General features: G+C 40.4%; 1 protein-coding gene across 1 annotated transcript in view; it reads left to right on the top strand.

Moving 5' to 3' along the window:
• The window catches only part of SGCZ (sarcoglycan zeta), a 4,560,311-nt gene that overhangs the window by 4,173,581 nt on the left and 367,863 nt on the right, over positions 1–18,867 (top strand). The window contains exon 13 of the mRNA XM_078678949.1: positions 16,441–16,513. Within this exon, the coding sequence (XP_078535075.1) occupies positions 16,441–16,513 (73 nt within the window). The remainder of the gene's footprint in view (positions 1–16,440; positions 16,514–18,867) is intronic.

Genomic DNA, 18,867 nt, shown 5'->3' on the forward strand with positions numbered 1-18,867 from the left:
GCGGCAAAAAGTGGCAATAAAGCGGCGATATGGGACTTGCTAATATGCCCCTGAATTTCATGATCTTTGTCAACAATAGCACATATTTCTGATAGTTTATGATAATGACAAAATACAGCATGAAAGTAGCTATAATGATCCTGGGGTAAAATTAAACTCATTGTTGACATGTCTTCAACATAATGAACACAAATAGCCCCCGTGCCAGCAGAAGCATCTTCCAAATGTATGCAATCTATAAATCAGTGTTACCATATCACCAACCTCTGCCATATAGGTCATAAAGGTCTCCACAACTAAAATTGATTCTGCTCATAGAAAAGAAATGTTAACAAATAAACAAATGTATTAATTGTTAGGTACAATCCAATTGAATGTGATTAGAGGAATGTTTAGACTTGGATAGGGACATCAGACCCCACAATACTATTAGGATTTGTAGAGACAGCTATAGAAAATCAGTTCATTAAGGAGAAATTCTATAATACTTTATCACAAGAGAGACAAAAATGTCTGGAGCCACAATCAAGTCAATAATACAGGATAAAATATTGATTATTTATCACTATATATTTAGAACCTCTTTTAATGGAATATGTTTTAAGTGATACATGCACAGACAAGTCAAATAAAGAATGCACTTAAGGAAAGTGTCCAAGAAAAAGCTAAATATCAGCTTTTAAAAAGACTCTAGTAAGAGTTCAATTGCCAAATTAATAAATGATTTTCTGTGACTTACTCTTGTAGTACACCTGGTGTATAACTGAATTACAAAAGCAAACAGGGATACTATAAAAACACAACTTTTCAGGACTTTCATCTTTTATGGAGTAACTTACAGTAACTTTTACAATTTATGTACAATACTTCCTCACCGTGTCACAGCTCTCATCCTTCCTCCTAAACATGATCTGTAAAATTGATTACTCTCATTTAGCTTATTTATTATTCAGGTAGTGGATGGTAGGTTGCTTATGGAAATGTACCTGTTACTTGGAAATGTACTTTATATGGAGACTGTAGTTTGTATTTAACCACTCACATATGTGACTTTAGAATATGGCTCCAGAGAACTCCTTTGTCTCCTAGCTAGGCTGAAGTTTTAAAATCTTTTGGCACCAAGTACCAGGCAAAATGTTTGCCATGTAGGAAACCTACTTTTCATTACTTTTGATACATCATCCCTAAGTGTGCCCTTTAAACAAACAGGATTGAGGTCTGAATAGAAAAAAGCAGAATATACTATGTATTAATTTAATTATGTCCCCACAGTGGTTAGGAAAAATATATTTTCCCCAGAGCAGGCATGTTTATAAAAAATATATATTTTACCTTATATCTAGTCTAACGATGAACAGAGATGTTTTAATCATCTAATGGAAAACTGTACTTTCTGCTGCCTGAAAGGAAACTGGACTTAAAACTAGTTCTGCTGGCTGTTTTTCCTCCAATCACTGTAATTTGCAGCAAAATTAGGCATGAACTGCAGGCTTGCTAAAGGACAGTCCATGACCTCTTCTGCCAGGAATGCTATTGTATTTCTTGGAAACTGACAAAGTAGTTGGGATGAGGCATTTGGGTTGGTATAGAAACAGCTGGACTGCCACAACAGCCTTCTCCTTGAAGTGGAAATTCCAAAAGGGAGACCGAAGTGGTAGAAGCCTATTCGGATCCAGACCTCTTAGACATTAATCTGTGATGTCAGCCAAAGCGAGAGCTGATCCCAGATTAGGGTGGTGGTGTTGATTCATGTTCATAGGTATGGTCCTGGAAGGGCACACTTGCAATGGGCGATTGACTGGGGACATTTTGAATGAAGCACTGTAGTAAAGTTTACAGTAAGGGGAAAGAGAAAGTGCTGAAAAAGGAGGATGTACTTTTGTGGGATGTTGCCAGAACTGGATATAGAAATTCAATAATCACTGGCTAGTGCACAAAATGCCACATTACTATCACCGCCTTAGCGCACTCCTGACCTTGGAAGACCACCAGAAAAAAATGAAGGTTTGTTGGATTGCTGGGGTAAGATGTCTGGAAAGATCCCTGAACACCACTGTTGGACAAGGACTAAAACTACTCTTCAATGGTCATCTGGTTTGCCACCTGGTCACTGCTATGTCGACTTTGAAGGGAGAATGGTTCTATCATTGAGAAGGACCTTTCGGCCAGTTGTGAGTGGGCTGTGGTGCACTTTGAAGGTGTTCTTGTTGGAGAGAGAAGCTGAGGAACTGTGCCTGCATCTAGAAATATTTGAACTTAGTCATTGTTTTGAAATCAGAAAGACCAGCACCATAAGCTACAGTTATGTGAGGAAGCCACTTTGACTGACAGGATTTCCATGTTTGTCCCACTCTAAGCTTATTGCCTGCAGAATTTGTTTTTTTTAACTGGATCTCATCGTGTAGCTTTTAATTTTGCATTGAGGGAGGATGTTCACAACCAATTAAGGGCTTATTTACCAAGATAAATCTTGGGACAGGGATGAAGCGTCAAAGTTACCCCAGTAGTAAAGCAGTCTCTGTGTCTTTGAAACTCAGTTTTATCTTGCACAGAAGGTTTGCCACCAAAATTAAGACTTTAGCTTGATCCTAAATACAGTGTATATACCTTTTAGGCAACCTCATCAACTTCTGCTTCAGTATCATTCCTTGCCAGCTAGAAGAAACAGAACCGAAAAGTAACTAAGTGCCAAGGAAAGACTTTTGAAGGACCTTCAATGCTACTTCCTAATTGCTCCATTTGCATCGTCCTAAAATCCCAATGAGCTGCAGTCATTGACTTTCATTGGTGCTTGGTGTTTTCATTATGCATTTTGCATAAAATCTTTATAAATTCGTATTTCTGGTATCATTAATCCATTTTGGTAATTTTTGTGACATTTTGCCCATTAGGTTTTTTTCGATTTCTTCAAAATGATTTTACAACTTTGTTGTGTTTTATTGATAAATTCAATGTTGTTTGGTACTGCTTTCTCTGGTAAATGGCCTGCTAAATCCATGCTGCTTGTGCCATACACTAGTTAAGCCAAGTTGTTAGCTGAACCATAGCAAGTTCTTTATGAATCAGGCATTGATACTATAAATTATTAAAACCCTTATTATTCTGCTATATCCATCGTAATCCATGATTTGAGGTGCATTTATACTCCTACTTCGGAGTCAATTCTGAATGTATTATGCACCTATAGGAGCAATCACAGGTAGCGGGAATACACTAGGAGAATCAATATTATACAGACTCAGTAGATTGTGGCATGAAGATGAATATTGCCCTTTACATCGCATGCGCTTACAACACGTGATTACAATGCGGCCGTTACAACGGCCACGTTGTTACATCGGAGTACCATTACAACTTAAATTGTTACATCGACTTGCTGTAGGGGGCGCACTGGATTTAGGAATAGTATCATTTACTATTCCACCTCCAGTGTGCGCAACAGTAGGGAAGGTGTCGGAATAGTAAATTATACTATTCCTTAGGTTAGCGCTCCCCCTACAGGAAGTGGATGCAACGACTTGCGTTGTAATGGTGCTGCGATGTAACAACGCGGTTATCCAAAACAACGCGTTGTAATCGCATGCGTTGTAACACATGCAATATGATGGCTGTTTCCCCATGAAGAACTGTCACATCCTGTATGTATTTGTGCATTATGGTAGATCTGTGTAAGATTTACCTAAAGATTATCTTCTAATAAAATGGTGTGAGATCAGTTGAGGAAGCTATGACTTAATGCTTGTGTGAGGTCTCAACAAATTTGCAATTTTTCAATCAAATTTCTATGCTTATTCGAAATTTGAGTAAAGATGTTTAGTTACTTAAATTATATAAAAAATATTAAACTATCACCTAGATCCTCTACCATCTCTGCCCTCCCCTACCCCCACAGTACTGGAAATCTAATCATTGCAGTGGTCATTTATACTTTCTTTAATCATTTTTTTTGAGAATTTGACATAGATAATTTAAATGATGGGTAAACATTGACTACTGATTCTTATGAGGAAAAATCGGCAACAAATGATTATTTGTATTTTAGACTGAAAGGTTATAAGAACTTTGTGCTGATTAATATTACTTTTTAGATTATATATTGATTAGGCCTTCAATAAATAGTTGTTTTTAACCAAATATTACTTGTATGTATGATGGTCATTTGCTCATTCCTAATAAATGTGAGTTTGAACACTGTAATTATGATCTATAAGGATATACTTTATTTATTTATTTAGAAGTTTATAAAGTGCTCAGCCACCCCCAACGGGGGTGTACCGGGGCTATAACAGGCGGCAGAAGTAGGTACCCGGAAAGGTCTAAGGGCTGGAAAACAGCCATGTCTTTAGGACACATCGGAAGATAGTTTCAGACTCTGCAGTACGAAGAGACAGTGGCAGGCTGCTCTAGGCTTTGGCAGTAATCACTGCAAAGACTCTGCCACCCATTCTAGACCATTGGAAATGTGGAGTCGCCATGAGGCGGAGATGGTTCGATCTAAGGGTACGGCTGCACTGGGAGTGCTTGAGTCGAGCTCTAAGATAAGCTGAACCACGACCTTGAAAATCTCCGAAAGCCAGGATGAGAGACTTGAATTGGCTGCGTTTGATCACGGGAAGCCAGTGGAGCTTCCTCAAATGGGGTGTGATTGAACGGTGATATGGGATTTTGCATATCAGCCTAGCCACCGCGTTCTGAACGATCTGCAGGCATCTAATCAAATATGCAGGTGCCCTCAGATAAAGACTATTTGTATAGTCGAGATGTGAGGTGATCAAGGCATGAATAACGGTCCAACAGGAATGCAGGGGGATGAAGTGAAGGATTTTGCAGAGCATGTGCAATTTACTAAAGCAGGCAGAGGAGGCCTGACTAATTTGGGATTAGCAAGGTTCCTAGCCGAGTCCACAGGTTTAGGAGGGGAATTCAGCTCAGATGGCCACCAATGTGATGGAAGAGGGATAGCGCACAGACAGTGACTAAAATTTGCAGATGCTGCTTCGGAGTGATCGTCAAATGAGAACACCAGTTGCGTGTCATCGGTGTAGGAGATGGCTCTCACCCCACAGGATTCTACCAGTGCTGCCAAGGGGGAGAGGTAAACATTCAAGAAGTGAGGGCTCAGCGCAGAGCCCTGGGGGACTCCACAGCTGAATGGTTTCTCCTATGAGACAAAAGAATGGCGAGAGACTTGTTGAATTCGGACACTGAGGTAGGATCGAATCCAGGACAAGGGGGTGCCTTGGATCCCAAGGTTGTAAAGTCTCTCTAGCAAGATGGAATGAGAGACTGTGTCGAATGCCGAAGACAGGTCAAAAAGCACTAGCATGGCTGCTTTGCCTGAATCCAATCATTCGCGCACGGTCTAAGAGACTTCAAGCAGGGCAGTCTCAGTACTATAGCCGGACCTAAACCCGGACTGGGAGTCGTGAAAAAGATGACGGAATTCAAGATAGCTTGACAGTTGTTCCTGAACTAGTTTTTCCAAAACTTTGGCTGGCACTAGTAAAAGGCAAATAGGTCGATAAATTTTAAAGACCGACGAGTCAGCATCAGATTTTTTAAGAATAGGCACTAGGAGGGCCTGTTTCCAGATTGAGGGGAAAGTACCAGTGCAAAGGGAGGAATTCCAGATCTGGTTCAGAGGGGAAGTAATGAGGGGGGCTAAAAGACTAAAAAATTACACCGGGCAGGGATCCTTAGGGTAGCCAGATTTGCAGGCAAGAATTTTTTGAAGTAAGGTATCGATGGAGATGGGTGGAAAGTAGTCAGCGCATGGCTATTAGTCGCCTCGGTGTCAGAGATAGGGCACCTTGAAGATGGGGCAAACGTTGAGTAAATATTTTGGAAAGCTTTCCTGGATAGCATTGGATATATAGAAACTTGTCTGTTAAAAGTTTGCCATTTAAAGCTGTTTCTAGTTTCTTGTCTTTTTTTTTGGTCTTAATGCCGAGCATCCTATTTCATCAGAATTTTTAAAAAAGCAGATAGGGGGTAGTACTGAAAGACAGCAAGCTTTTCAGACTTTCTTAATGTTTTCAGGGGTTTTTCATTAATGATGTAGTATTTTGTGAATAGGTTCCCTTTTTTGATGATTGGGACATCAAATAGTCTGTTAAATTTCAGACATGCCATGAGGTGTAGTGTGCAATCGACAACCAGTGAGTGTTCTTTGATGAATTTACTTTTCTGACACAACAACATGCCCATTCAGCCCCCTTGCACATTTTTATGTTGTATTATGCTGTCTTGAGAGCATGTAGTTGAAATTACAGTGCTTTTTTCACAAAGTAAAGACTTGTGCAAATATAGGCTTTCTTAAGCAGATTACTGACTGTAGGAAGGTGGAGTATTATGTGGTGATGATGGCTAGGTTTCACCATGCAATACTCTCACAATACTCAAATAATGGTCCTTAAATTCACAATAATAAATCCTTAGCTCAGTCTGGTAGAGTGGAAAAGAGCAGCCAGGCTTGCTAGAGAAACATGTGTTAGGCATTTCAGAGCACCAACATGGATGATAAGTAATTGGCATGACTCAAATGAAATTGGACACCAATTTATAAAAATAAAGCAGATTTGTATGTAAATTTGGACACCAAAATGAAGTAAATCAGATAAGAATAACCAAAATTATGTAGTTTAGAAGCAAAATTCAATCAGTGCAAAACAGTACTGCAAAACTTTATTATTGCTGTCAATGGTAAAAAGCACTAGTGACAATCGGTCACTTGCAGGTCGAGTTGCATGAAAGTCAAAGAGGGTAAAGGAGATATGTGTCCCAGACCCAAGCTACAATAGTCAATATGATTTTATCTGGTTTGAGAAGCCCGGTTGCAGAGTTTTCCTGGATGTCTTTGGTGCTGAAGCGGAGCAGCCTGATGTTGAACCAGGTGCAAAAAAGTTAACAATGAAACCTCTGCTGAAATTGGATGAAGGTTTTGCAGAGTTTCCTCGAAGTGCAAGGTCAAGTAAAGGGGTGGTTACCGGACTGGCAACCTACAAGCCTTGGCAGCAGAAAGCATAGGACAAAAGTATTTTGACGTTCGGAGGTTCGGGGGAACACAATAGCTGTCTGAAACTTCGTGGAGGTCAGGACTACATTTCCCATAATTCACTGGATCATCTAATTCTGGGTGATCCTTTGAAGGGCCCAATTGCCAGCGATTCTTTGGTTCCAGTACGTTAGTTATACCTGCGGTGTGCAGGGGACTAGTGCCATTGGTCCAGTGGAGTCTGATGATCCACAGAGGTCCCTTTGTCTGCAGGAACTGAGCTTTGGCCGTGTGAAAAAAGGCATCAAAATTGATATCACCAGGGAGAAAACGACATATAGAAGGCACAACAATCAATTAAAAAGTACAAAATTTTGTTTTTTTTATTAAGTATATATACTCAGAATAAAAACATTTAAATTCGAATACAAAAACAGATAATACATTCGACCTATTCTAATTATAAAAAACAATAATTGACATACAAAATAAAATAATCAATAACACAATTAATTATAAGTTCATAAAACAGTGGCAAACAAATGTAATCTTCGACGCGCGTTTCGGCGTTTTAACAAGAACGCCTTCTTCAGGAGCCACATATAAAATCTGAAAGACATATATAAAGCAAATTAAAATCATCATTAGGAGAGACACACTCGCCTCTCAACAAAGTCTTATTACATGGACATCATAATATTATAAACTGCCTTACATATCGAAGACTCCCTACTTGTGTAGCCGAACTGTAGAGCTACAAAAGGTACAAACTATAGTTTATTATATTTGAGCAGTGGTGTAATTATACATATAAAGGTCCTGTAAGATGATCAGACCTTTAACTCAATTATATTGCCTTATGAACGTACCCGGTAAGTGAGAAGCATAGTATTCCAAACCGGATATCTGTAACAATATCTAAGCAATAAACGGGTAATTAGAATTAGGTAACTAAGGTGTCATTCTTGCAAGTAAAAATATATATCCTATGGGACACTACTTGCAAAACGCACCGATGGATGTTGTTAAATACTAACTTTATTCTAATTGTTCAGTGTGCTCAATGTTTGCTAGGTTTTATCAGGGATGTTGCTGATTTAAGCATGATTGTTGGCACAATGTCCTTACCAAGAAGTGAAATGTACTACGTAGTTCCAAATGATGGCTGGAACACAGGAGAACACTCCGTTCCTAATCGTGGGGACGGTTGAGGGACTCTGGTCCTTAGTGTTATACACAACCATCCAGCCGAAATACTAAACAGCAAAGAAGATAAACACTTAATGCCTTCCTGGTATTAAATAAAACTCGTTTATAGACATGATACATTTATATCGGACTTTAGATGTACAATTCTTACCTAATATTGGTCGGTTCAGTGCATAAAAGAAAACGTTTGAAAGGTCATCCAATCAATATCGGTGCTATAGATCAAATGGATATAAAAGAATGACCAGACGATTACTTAAGCACAAGTGGTAGCAGGGTGACCACCACAATATTATTACCGAATATGTGCAGATTCTTACCTACAACATGCAACCAAGAGGTTGCCACTTTTAAAGCGAAACGGCTCTTCCTAGATATGGCGCTCGTTGCTTTTGGGAATTTCTTTAAAACTGCGGACGTAAAATAAAACCAAGCCTACAGTTAATATCTTGTTTGAATAAACAAAATCGAACGAGAATGTCAAAAGTGAGCACGACGAAAATACTGTAAACACAGGTGATTAAACGCTGCCTTAACAAGGACCATCCTACTATTAACCAGGCATCAAAATGCTCATAAGTATATTGATCGTAACACCCGAATAATTAAATGATGTAACCGGCATGAACAAGGGCGATTCAACAGAAAGGGTCCAGCTGTTATCAAGGCGTAGTGGGTGCTCATAAATATATTACGCGTGTAACCTGACTGATTAAATAAAATAACAAGCGTAAAATGCAAAGTGTCACAACCACGAAATAAGAAGGGGGTAGTGACAGGATTGAATGGGGTGTGCAGACTGACTAAATCTATAGCTCAAAATGAATGTGGTGGAAATAGGCGCCAAACTTACCAAGGAGTAGTCGGCTAAGTTGGTATATATACACGGGAACACGGTCGATAAATCTGCTCCCTTAACGATGTCTTTAGAGCTGAGTGATAAAATAAAGAGCTGGAATTACAGGTAGGAACGAAAAAGTGTACCTTAGTTCCAAGGTATGGGACAGGTTAGCAAAGGGGGGAGAGCCGTTCGCTTACCGAAAGCTGTCTTGGATGCAGCGTTAGCATCAACCTGCGGGCGTTCCGATCGGTGGATTCCTGGCGTCCCGCAGCCGTTGGAAATGATAATCACTTAACGGGTACGCCTATCTTTTCTTAAATAGGCATGACGTAATCGTCCCTTATTTCAATTGGTTCGCCGCGATCACTTCTACATGACGAGAGTTCTCGGTTTAGGTAATATAGAAAGAGGACTACACGGCGCGTATCACCGGATCACTTTAAATGAATACAAAAGAGGGACTGCACAGCGCGGGTGTCCTAAACTGCAGTGATATGTGCTACAGAGTAGCAATCTATGTATACAAAGATACAATTCAAAGGATACGGACTATTTAACGTAGTACGAGTCAGCGCATAACAGTAACACTGCTAAGAATGTCGGGGGATCGTCGACATCCCCACAGACATTGGGAGTTATGTTACAGGAGAACACATATCAGCACTATTCATGTTGCAACAACAGATTTTATGTGACATTCGAAAATTATCACATAATATTTTATAAGGAGAACTGTGTGATGTTGTCCTAGGGGAGATATTACAGCTAAAACGGACTATGACACATGGGAGTGACTTTATAACAATACTGCCAAATCTGTCATGCCTACCCCTAGAGGCAGATGGCATCTCCCAAGGGATTTCATTATTTAATCCCCTTTTATGTGTGTCTAAAACAAAAATCCAAAAAACTTCACGTTTTTTCCTTATGGCGCACCCTCCTTTACTGTCTGGAGTCTTGATCTTTTCTAGGATGCGCCAGTGTACATCCTCTGGTTTGTGATTTAAATCCAGAAAGTGTTTCACAAGTGGTGCGTTCAGTTTCTGCGTTTTGATTGCTGATCTATGTTCAGTGAGACGTGTTTGGATGGATCTACACGTCTCACCAACATATCCCATACCACATGGGCAACAGATGAAATAGACCACATTCGTGGTTTTGCAATTCCACAGGTCATGAGCCTTAGAAGTATAACCATTATGGGTGAATGATTCACCACCCAAAATGGTCTTACAGCATTTGCAGGAGGAGCATGGAACTGTGCCTCGTACTGGTAAATTAGTTAATAATGACCTTTGGGTTTGCTCACCATTCTGTTGTTTAGAGTTAAATTTTGAATGGACTATTTTATCTTTCAAGTTCCTGTTTCTCCTGTGCGCAAATAAAGGTTTAATTAAGGCGGGAGTAGAGGATGGATTGCAATTCAAGATATGCCAGTTGGCATTGATGATTTGCCTAATCCGTTCATTCATGGTTGAATGGGTAGTGACACACACAATGCGGTCATTCACCTGCTTTTCTTTGGGGGTAAGTAACGCGTCACGATCGAAGAATCTTGCACGTTTGTATGAATTCCGTATTAGTCTATGCGGGTATCCGCGCTCACAAAATTTTGTGCGCATAATTGCTGCCTGTTTATCATAATCTTGTAAATTAGTGCAATTCCTGCGCACCCTGAGGAATTGTGAGAAGGGGATACTCTCTACTTGACATTTTGGATGGAAACTACTGAAGTGCAGCAGGGTGTTTCGTGCTGTTTTTTTCGTGAATAGATCCACCTCCAATTTATTCACATTGACTCGGATGAGAAGGTCTAGAAACTCAACCTGGTTCTCATTGTAATGAGCAGTGAATTTGAGATTGCTATCTGTTAAATTAATCCACTCTAAGAACTCAAGAAGAGTGTCTTTCCCATTGGTCCAGATAAAAAAGATGTCATCGATATATCTGGACCAATGGGAAATTGACTCAAAGAATGGTGCTACTTCATTGTCTATGAAGCGTTCCTCAAACCTGGACATGTATATATTCGCTATCGATGGGGCAACTGAGGCACCCATACTGACGCCTCTCAATTGGCGGAAAATACTCTCACCAAATTCAAAAAAGTTGTCTGTTAGGACAATGAATAAACAGTCTATTAAGAATTTTTTGGGGCATGTGATATTATGTTTGTCTATGAACCAATCTGTGGCTCTAATGGCTTCGTCGATGGGAATGTTACTGTAAAGGGATTCTATGTCGAGAGTTACAAGTATATCCCTTCCTGGAGTGATATCTAGATTTTCAACTGTGTTGATCATGTGACAAGTATCCTTAACATACGATTTAATTTTGGGAATATGGGGTCGGAGAAAATGGTCTACAAATTTGGACAGGGGTTCTGTAGGGGTACCCAGGGTAGACACTATGGGTCTATATGGTTTTTTTTTTTAATTCTTATGAATTTTAGGTAGACCATATATACAAGCGGTTTTAAACTTGTGTGTATTTAAAAATTCATGGTCTTTGACGCTGATGTCACCATCAGATAATGCGCCGTTAGTCAGGGAGATGATTTTTTTAGTGGTGGTGTTGATGGGATTGTATTTAATCTGTAAGTACGTGGAACTGTCACTTAACATTCTCTTCATATTATGTTCATAGCAATTGGAATTCAGAACCACAATGCCTCCACCCTTATCAGCACTCTTGATCGTTAGTTCTTTATTGTCAGTAAGGTCTTTGAGGGCACGGGATTCGTTCAAGGTGAGGTTGTATTTGGGTTTAGGTATATATTTTAATGTCTTTTCCAATTTTTTCATCACTACCAGCTCGAAAGCTGCAACTTCCGGCCCCAGTTGGTCTAGTCCGGGCGTGAATGTTGAAGGTAGAGAGATTGCAGTCTGCCCAGATGTAAAGTCATCTGTATCATCTTCTTTATTTAAAAAGAATTTTTTTAATCTAATTTTTCTGAAGAGAGCAATTATATCTTTGTGTAGCTCGAAGGTATTAACAAACGAATGGGGAACAAAAGATAATCCCTTCGATAGCAGAGCTTCACTATGACCATCTAACTCCTTTGAAGACAAATTGAAAATGGGGATTACATCCCCTGTCCCCAATATTGCCTGTTGCGGGTTTCTCTGATAAACTGTGGTTCCTGTTGTGGATGTTGCTGGTGTTGAATTTGTTGGTGTGTGGTTTGTTGCAAGTGTTGGTTCATATGAAAGTTCCCTCGAGTTTGTCCCTGATTCTGAAATCTTACCCTGGGGCGTCCCCGGCGAGGCCCCCTGTTTGATAAAAAAGGGCGTCTTTGGGGTCTGGAGTTGGAATATGTATTAAAGCCACCATCTGATTCATAGTAGGCATTGCTGGTACCTTCTCCTTCTGAATCTGAGGAGTCAGTAAAGTTGTTAATTCTTTGTTGTACATTTCTAGACTCATCAGTGTAATGATTCTGTTGGTAAAAATCTTTATGCAGAAAGGGATATGCCACTTCTTCTGAATAGAATCTTTTATCTTTGTTTAGTTTATCTGTCTTACGTTTATTAAGGTAATTACTAAACGATTCTAAATCCTTATTATATTCTTCAATTTTTTTGATGGCTTCATCAACTCCAGTCAATTGTTTCAATTTCTCCTCTAATTCATCTATTTCTTTTTTTATTTCTAAAGATAATTCCTTTGCTGTGGCCACAATTAGAATCATCAGATCTCGGGAACAACGATTTGCTATTTGGCTCCATTTTTCTAAAAATGGTCTATGGTGCACGAAAAGGCCTGGTATGTTCCGTACACGCAGCCCAATAGGGATAATTCTGAGCTTTGGTCCAGGATGAGTCACAGTTTTGCAGTTCCAGAAAGGTTGCCACAAGTGTTGAGTATTACGCCTTATTTAGGGGAGTTAAGAGTGTGGGTGCAAGTGGCCAAAAGGCTTCAAGCCCCAATGGCTAATCTACGCCTGATCACATCCGGGGGATAGGTCACCTTTCCTACCCAGAACTCTCTATTCTACCACTTTTAAAAATGGCAGAAGGTTTCCTTAGCCATACAGACAAGGTCAGGTGCAATGTGCCATTGGCGAGGGGGAGGGCTGTTTCCTTCTTTGGGAGCCAACCTGATTGCATGTCTCAGGGTGTGCAGCCTTTGAAGCTCACTGCCTTGATGTGCCACTTCAATAGCCATCCAGTCATGGAGGGACATGTGACCACCTTCCCAGCAGGGTCATTGTTTCTGACACTTGTGAGAATTCACACCTCCGGGGGACAGATTCTTGTCTTGGTGGCAGCAGCTGTGGGCTGGCAGCCAGAGTACAGGAAAGGCTGTGGCAACCAGGTGGGCAATTTCTAAGGTAGGCGCCTGTGTGCATACCACATTATCCTCTACACAAGATTCATGTCAGGGATGATGGGGCATGTTTTTTGAGACCAAACATGACAAATCTAGACGGTACCATAATGGAGCTGCCAACCTCAGGTTTGCCCAGGTGCCACCGTCCATCACCTATAGTAGCTTTTAATGGTAAAGGCCATATAGGGTCATGTAAGCTTGCACTTATATGTCTATCTCTTTAATATAATGCATTCTGCCTCCTGGGCTTAGGAGGCCTTATTTAGGGGTGACTGGCATGTATTAAAAATGCATTAAATTTGCCACACATGGTGAGGGCAAAGTCGAGTTTCATCAGTTTGCACGGCTCCTGCTGTCTGCAATGACACGCCTGCTGCCATTATTTTACTTGGGTCACTCGGTTTGGCACAAATAGTGCTTCAGGTCCTAGTGACCCCTTTAACACCCATGCTCCGAGTGCCACTGGTACCAAGTACTAGGGAGAGCACTGGCACTGGCACTGGGGCCTGGGATTGGTTAGCAGGCTTCAGTGCACTGTCAGAGTCAAAAACCAGCATGTAGCAGTCCCAATGTTGCAAAAAGTGTGGGGACATCTGCAAAACAGCCAGTTTTGTTACACAGACCCTTGTAAAAAAAAAACAATGTATGCAATACTTTGCTGCATATGTTTTACATTTTCATAACATTCTTATTTGATGGTACATCCTAACTCTATATATGCATTCTGTTGAGCAAAGGAGGCCTTTTTGGTTGTAGCTGAAGACAGCTTTAGCTGTCCAAAAACCTCTTACCATCAGTTCTTCTTAAAAGTACAATTAGAAACAAAGCACAACAGTGGTCTTTGGGCCGGTCCCATTTCACCATTGGCTTTCATGTGTTTTTCGCAGTTTTAGAATTGCTTAGTTGGACTATTGTAAGAATTTGGGTTATTGGATGAGGAGGGTAGAAGCCGCACTTATGCAACAACCACAATCTTTTTTAAAAGTCCCAACCCAATTTAAAAAGATAGAGTACATTTTTATAAATGCATGGTACCAGATCAACACAAATCAGTAGAACTGGAGAGATGTGAATTCGAGGTTTTAAGTAAATATAGCACCTAAAAGCACTAAGCGTCACTCACGGTCATCTGGTCGTGATGGGCCTGGTATTAGTCACAAGTTCAGGCCAATCGCAATAGAGCGCAGGCTGAATACAGGGTTCAGTTTAGTTCCACTGGAAGAGTTACTTTCTCAAAGTGTGGTTCTAAGAGTTCCATTTGCAGTGGAGGAGGAAACAAGGAGCATGAAGAGTGGTGTGGATGGTCGTAGCTGTACAGCGAATAGCCAGTGGGGCTTTATAGATGGTTGCTGCTGGAGCTTCTTATTGGCAGTCACTGCGGGCTGTCATTGCTGTAGGGCGAAGAGCATGTCTTCACCAGAGCTTTGTGTTGGTCATTGTGAGCTGCAGAGTCTCGACTCAAAGAGGTCCATTTGTGGTCGCAAAGAGTCCAGCCATCAGAATTTCATATTTTTTTCTTGAGAGGAGCTCAGACTGATGCAAGCCAAAGGACCGGGACCCAGCGGGGCACCTCTTAGGGATCAGGAACTTTCTCCAGCAGAAGCCAGCAAGGCTCACACGGATCCAGTTGCAGCAGGTTACCTTGCCTCATTAGGTTTTGGGGATGTTTATGGGAATAGAGCCAGTGTGTGCTCTTGATTATTTACGTTGCTGACACAACAACATTTTAGTAATTGGCTTAAGGATTTTTGCTTAGGGGGTGAGTGCCTTGGCCTATCAGACACAGTACTATTCACTGCCCATCTTTGCAAATTCATGTGTTTACTTTGCTCTCATGATAACATGATACCATGTTAATAGGTGTGTAGATTTCTTAATTCACAAGTAAAGTTGTGCACTCACCTAGTTTTCTAAAAGATATAATTAAAACGTTAGCCTTTCGTCAAAAGTATCAACACTAACTTCATATTTTGACTCCAATTAATAACACTCTTCGAGGCTGCAGCATAATCCTGCTAATGTGTTGTGTCAATAAAGCTTCTCTTAAAGCTTTCGTATTCTCGTTGCCCAAGCTGTCGACTTTACATCATTGTGGGATCTCCATTGGGAAAGCTGGATGCCCAGTTATTTCTACACACTATCTCTCTGAAAAAGCTAGCTGTATCAGCTCTACAAAACTCAGTATTACATTCAAATTTATCACAGTTTTTAATGTGTCATTTCAACCAATGCACATCTTTGGAACCTAAAAGAAGAGACTCGGTTTTTTTCGCAGCCTTGGTGTTGCTTCCCTTTGGGATCAGGTCTCAGGGGATGAGGTGCCACCTGATGCTGACCAGGAGGAACATTTTGAAGCACAGACAAACATTATGCTGAAAACAGTGTTGTGGACAGTGTTGTGATTTTAGTGAAAGACAACAAAGTGACAACGTGTCATGGGAGGGGGCACAACATGTATCCCCCCAACCCCCCATGTACACCCAGCTCCATATCTGGCAGGCCCCCTTATTTGCTTCACTAGTACCCTTTTCATGGAGGGCTCACCGCCACGAAAAGGGCGGTGTAAAGGCAACCCGTTATATGCTCGGGGGTCCGGGCAGTGGCACTGCCAGCATATTCATCCCGGTTGCAGACCACAGGCTCAGCTGGATCCTTGATCCCAGCAGAGCTGGTGATCTTATGGTGGTCTGACTTCCACACTCAGAATACTGCTGGTGGATCCACAGTGGTGGTGGCTGGACTGCCACCATGAGTATGACGAGAAGGCCTTTAGTGGCCGGTAGAGCCCGCTAGGTAGGGCTCTAACTCTATATTATACATGTGAAGTGTCAAAGCAGGGACTATTTTAATAGGTCTAAATTGTTTCAGACGTAGAGAAACATAAATACTCAAATGTTATAAATATATATGAACATTTTATCGACCCCATTAATGACTAGAGTATCTTCAGTTTAAACAATATTGAGAAATAAGGTATGTACATTTAAGAGTGCTCGTTATAACATGCAATAGTTTTATCTTCAAATGCCAACTTATACTTAACATAAACCCATATTTATTTTAGGAACCGAGGGGGTTGTTTTTGGACATTCCGTGGAAACACCACATATAAGGGCAGAACCTTCACAAGACCTCCGGTAAGTGCTTGTCACACTGAAATAAGCACCACTGTGCAAGAAGAAATATGTGAAAAGAAACAACTTTTTGACACTATACTTTACGATGATGTTTAGATATAATTTGTTTAGCTCTCTCCTTTGTCTGTCCTTCCAAATCCTGCAGAGCAAATCTTCCAAAATCGACTTACTTTCATAAGAGAATGTTAATAGATTTGCATATGCTTTTATCTTACAAGTATAGCTTTTTGGGTGCTTGAAGTGCACAGTATTATACTGTACACTTTATTTCGCACAATATCTGCATTTGTCTGCAAAATAATTAATGTATTTCATTTTCTGAAACCTTGAGTGCCTAAGACTCTTAAACCTTTATTGTCTCACCTGAAAAATACATTCAGTATATCAAAGCACATAGTCAAATTGTTAAAAACACAAAGGGTAAAATCATGCTACAAAAACGTGTACAAGCTATAGAACCTCCTAATTCACATATTCTTCAAACATTGATGCACAAATACCTTAAAACGTGCCTCTTGTCTGTAACTAAAGCAGGCAGATATAAAGTGGTGACGTGCCATAAATAGGAGTTGCAACACTCGAGTAGCACCCTGTCACATCACCGTGGAAATCTCAGTGTTGTAGATCTTAAACAAGTCTATCATTACTCTACGAAGCTGACTTACCGGGTATTTTCAACATTACCCAGGAAACAATCACTATTTCTCTTAGAGTGCTCCTGTGCATCACATTTTGCCTGGTAGACGTGCTGGAAGAGTGTCCATCTAAATATTAAATACCTCGGGTGTAGTATCATCCAAGTTGGATTCCATCTTAATTAGTAAATACCTAAATCGCATATAGTGCTTTTGCTAGTGAGAATTAACGCTTCACGCTACACATTCCAATAACTTTGATCACCTTGACTGTAGTTCTAGTTATAAGGTTTGAATTTTCACAGCAATTCCTGACCCATTCTCTTTAAGCGTTCCCTGTTTATTGCCTAATCAAATGCACTTTCTCGTTCTTTTCATTTGCAAAAAAGCATCAGTCGTCTTTTTATATATTCCTATGCAATGGGTAAATACGGAACCTGTTTATAACAAGACCAGTTATAGGCAGTTATTTCTTTAATGCAATTAATTCCAAGCTCTAATCTTATTAAATCTAGCGGGGTACCCTGGCCTAAGCTGAGGAGAGTTCTCAGAAAGTGATTCTCAGACTCTAAACACATGTAGCGTTAAACAACTCCCACTGCTCAGTCCAATAAACAGACAATTCAATTGCCTTCATCTTGCAAACCCGAATAATTAAACTCACTGGGCCCAACTGTGCATTTTAAGAGAGCGCAAACATTCAAGGTCAGACTGCAACTTTAACTGCTCTGTTTTTAGGACCATGGTATTCTATGAACCATTCTGATACCAAATTAACCAAGTCTACTCTCTCTTTCAAATGAACCACTCTTTAAAGTAAAGGCCTTGACTGTGCTTTTGAGTTCAGCACGATATAGTTGGTCTTGTTTGTTTTAATGGTGAGATCCACCTGCCCTACATTCTACGGTAAATAGTGTTTTGACCGCTCCGTTAGTATTAATAGTACTTTGTCATCTGCAGACATAAAAATCACAATCCTTTTCTCTTCCATTTTTGGGGTACCAAAGTGCAAGTGGGTGAAATAATCGTCAGCACCATTAATTATTGAATACATAAACTAATCAGCAGAGGAGTCAGAGCACAACCTTAGCGTAGCCCGTAGGTATTCCAGAAAACTCTGCACACTCGCCTTATTTCCCTTACCTTACCTGACCTTAGCTTATGTTTGGTCATGAAGGATTTGCAGAGCTGCTACCATCCTTTCTGGCATCCCCTGCTGATGTCAAATTTCCTATAACCGACTTTGTTTAATACATGCAAATGCGGTTTTAATGAAAGTAAATGTCAGGTACAGGAGCATATTTTTGAGCTTGCAATATTTAGAGATAATCATACAAGTTTGGGAAACGTGGTTAACAGTACTTACTCCTGACCTGAGTCCTGCCTGGGGATGAATTTCCCTACACCATCAAGTAGTCAGATAAGCCAGTAGTTTGCTGGATTTTAACTGGATCCTTTCTTGAATCCAGGAGCAAGTAACTAGTACACTACTTAGAGCAGTATTAAAAACAGCAGCAAACAAGTCCCTCCAGAGTTTTATGTCAGAACAGAGGGAGTCAATGAGCACCCTATTTGGGCCAAGGGTTTTATTTGGTTTTCTACTTTTAATATTCTTTTCACCTTTTGCAGTAGTAGTATGAACAGACAAGTTTACTCCTTTCTGTCTTCTCCCCTAACTATGACCCAGCCACATGCCAGTACTTTGCACTTTCCAGTGAG

Source organism: Lissotriton helveticus, chromosome 2_2, assembly GCF_964261635.1.
Source record: "Lissotriton helveticus chromosome 2_2, aLisHel1.1, whole genome shotgun sequence".
Classification (NCBI taxonomy): domain Eukaryota; kingdom Metazoa; phylum Chordata; class Amphibia; order Caudata; family Salamandridae; genus Lissotriton; species Lissotriton helveticus.